This window comes from Salmo salar, unplaced genomic scaffold, assembly GCF_905237065.1.
Source record: "Salmo salar unplaced genomic scaffold, Ssal_v3.1, whole genome shotgun sequence".
NCBI lineage: Eukaryota > Metazoa > Chordata > Actinopteri > Salmoniformes > Salmonidae > Salmo > Salmo salar.
The window spans coordinates 1-3,334 of record NW_025547194.1 but is presented as its reverse complement, the minus strand read 5'-3'; the positions used below and the strand labels follow the sequence as shown (position 1 = coordinate 3,334).

The 3,334-nt window shown below is 53.8% G+C and overlaps 1 protein-coding gene across 1 annotated transcript; it reads right to left on the bottom strand.

The window, feature by feature from the left end:
- Nucleotides 1–1,148: 1,148 nt before the first annotated feature.
- On the bottom strand, nucleotides 1,149–1,878 carry LOC123731744 (extensin-like; the record flags this gene model as incomplete). The annotated part of the gene is made up of 1 exon (XM_045711143.1): nucleotides 1,149–1,878. A coding segment is annotated over one exon (730 nt), but the record flags the coding sequence as incomplete, so codon positions are not given.
- Between the last annotated feature and the right edge of the window lie 1,456 nt (nucleotides 1,879–3,334).

The window sequence follows — 3,334 nt, the reverse complement described above, 5'->3', positions numbered from 1 at the left end:
CTCACCCTCCATATCCCCCTTACCCCTCCCATATCCCCCTCACCCCTCCATATCCCCTCACCCCTCCATATCTCCCTCACCCCTCCATATCTCCCTCACCCCTCCATATCTCCCTCACCCTCCATATCCCCCCTCACCCCTCCATATCCCACTCACCCCTCCATATCTCCCTCACCCTCCATATTCCCTCACACCTCCATTTCCCCCCCACACCCCTCCATATCCCGCTCACCCTCCATATCTCCTCACCCCTCCATATCTCCCTCACCCCTCCATATCTCCCTCACCCCTCCATTTCCCTCACCCCTCCATATCCCCCTCACCCCTCCATCTCCCCTTACCCCTCCATATCCCTCTCACCCCTCCATTTCCCCCTCACCCATCCATATCCCCCTCACCCCTCCATATCTCCTGCACCCCTCCATATTCCCTCACACCTCCATTTCCCCCTCACCCCTCCATATCCCCCCTCACCCCCTCCATATCTCCCTCACCCCTCCATATCTCCCTCACCCCTCCATATCTCCCTCACCCCTCCATATTCCCTCACCCCTCCATATCCCCCTTACCCTCCATATCCCCCTCACCCCTCCATATCCCCTTACCCCTCCATATCCCCTCTCACCCCTCCACACCCCCAGTCTTCACCAACTCCAACAGCCCGTGGCTCCTCTCCTCTGATCAGTAGGCCTGAGTTAGGGCCATCATGCTGGGACAGCCCCTTTGTTTAACCCTCCCATCTCCCTGATCTTGCCACAGTTTGTAGATCCAGTAGTTAAATGCTCCAGGAACGTCAGGCTTGGGGTGGGGTAGAGACTGGGCTGGGTCTAGGGTAGAGGTTGGGCTGGGTTGGGGCTGGGGTAGAGACTGGGCTGGGTCTAGGGTAGAGACTGGGCTGGGGTCTAGGGTAGAGGTTGGGGCTTGGGTATAGGGCTGGGTTGGGGTTGGGTCTGGGGTAGAGAATGTGTTAGGATTGGGTCTGGGGTAGAGGTTGGGATCTTGGGTATAGGGCTGAGATGGGGTTGGGGCTGGGATAGAGACTGGGTTAGGATTGGTCTGGGGTAGAGGTTGGGGCTTGGGTATAGGGCTGAGATGGGGTTGGCCGGGATGGAGGGCTGGGTTAGGTTTGGGTCTGGGGTGAGGCTGGGTTAGAGATTGGGTCTGGGGTAGAGACTGGGTTGGGGCTGGGATATAGGCTGGGTTGGGGCTGGGATATAGGCTGGGTTGGGGCTGGATATAGGCTGGGTTGGGGCTGGGATATAGGCTGGGTTAGGATTGGGTCTGGGGTAGAGTCTGGGCTGGGTTGGATCTGGTGTAGAGGCTGGGTTGGGATTGGATCTGGGGTAGAGACTGGGTTGGGCCTGGGGTATAGGGCTGGAGTTAGGATTGGGTCTGGGGTAGAGGCTGGGTTGGGGTAGAGGCTGGGTTGGGTGGTAGAGACTAGGGTTGTGGTTGGTGTAGGGGCTGGGTTGGGGTTGGGGTAGAGACTGGGCTGGGATGGGGAATAGGCTGGGTTGTTGTTGGGGTTGAGGATGGGTTGTTGTTGGGGTAGAGTCTGGGCTGGGGTTGAGGTGAGACCCTAGGGTTGTGGTTGGGGTAGAGGCTGGAGTTGGGGTTGGGGTAGAGGCTGGGTTGGGGTTGGGGGTAGATGCTGGGCTGGGTTGAGGTAGAGACTGGGTTGTTGTTGGGGTAGAGGATGGGTTGTGGTTGGGGTAGGAGGCTGAGTTGGGGTTGGGGTAGAGGCTGGGTTGGTGTTGGGGTAGATGCTGGGCTGGGTTGAGGTAGAGACTGGTTGTTGTTGGGGTAGAGGGTGGGTTGTGGTTGGGTAGAGGCTGGGTTGTGGTTGGGGTAGAGGCTGGGTTGGGGTTGAGTAGAAGCCTGGGTTGAGATGGAGGTTGGGGTACAGTGCTGGGCCTCAGCTATAGCTCCATGGTTAAATGCTCCAGGCCGTCAGGCTGGGATAGAGGGCTGGGCCTCAGCTATAGCTCCATGGTTAAATGCTCCAGGCCGTCAGGCTGGGATAGAGGCTGGGCCTCAGCTATAGCTCCATGGTTAAATGCTCCAGTGACTCTGCCGTCCCTAGACATGATGAACACTTTCACGGCCCTCTGTAATAGGAAGGTTGTTACTGCGGTTGCTAAGCATCGTGTTGGACGGCAACGACGGAAGATGACGGAAGATCATAAATCTACAACAACAAAAGGAATAAAAGAGGCATCACTCTGGAGAGAGAGGGGGAGATGGAGGGAGAGAGAGAGGGGGGCTAGAGAGAGGGAGAAAGGAGGAAGAGAGAGAGCGGGGGGGGAGGGAGAGAGGGAGAGATGGAGGGAGAGAGAGAGAGAGATTGATGGAGGGAGAGAGAGAGGGGGCTAGAGAGAGGAGAAAGGAGGGAAGAGAGAGAGAGGGCGGGAGGGAGGGAGAGAGAGAGATATTGATGGAGGAGAGAGAGAGAGAGAGAGAGAGATATTGATGGAGGGAGAGAGGGGGGCTAGAGAGAGAGAGAAAGGAGGAAGAGAGAGAGAGGGGAGGGGAGGGAGGGAGGGAGGGAGGGAGGGAGGAGGGAGGAGGGAGGAGGGAGGAATGAGAGATTAACACAGTAAAGATGAGAATGGCAGGCCTGAACAGAACAGAACACTCATCCTTTCCACTGATTCTCCAATGACTGGAACAGCAGAGGTCATTTATTAGGGATTCCTTTGTTGGGGTTGTTTTGTTCCAAGTTCCCAAAGTCACATCAGAACCCTTCAGCTGGTCTGATCTGGTCTCCATAAAGGCCAGTGATACCTATCAACAACTATTTCAATAACCACAATCATTTCAGGCTGAGAGTAACACAAAGCAACAATCATTTAAGGCTGAGAGTAACACAAACCAACAATCATTTTAGGCTGAGAGTAACACAAAGCAACAATCATTTCAGGCTGAGAGTAACACAAAGCAACAATCATTTCAGGCTGAGAGTAACACAAAGCAACAATCATTTAAGGCTGAGAGTAACACAAACCAACAATCATTTTAGGCTGAGAGTAACACAAAGCAACAATCATTTCAGGCTGAGAGTAACACAAAGCAACAATCATTTCAGGCTGAAAGTAACACAAAGCAACAATCATTTTTAGGCTGAGAGTAACACAAAGCAACAATCATTTCAGGCTGAGAGTAACACAAACCAACAATCATTTCAGGCTGAGAGTAACACAAACCAACAATCATTTCAGGCTGAGAGTAACACAAAACCAACAATCATTTCAGGCTGAGGTAACACAAACCAACAATCATTTTAGGCTGAGAGTAACACAAAGCAACAATCATTTCAGGCTGAGAGTAACACAAA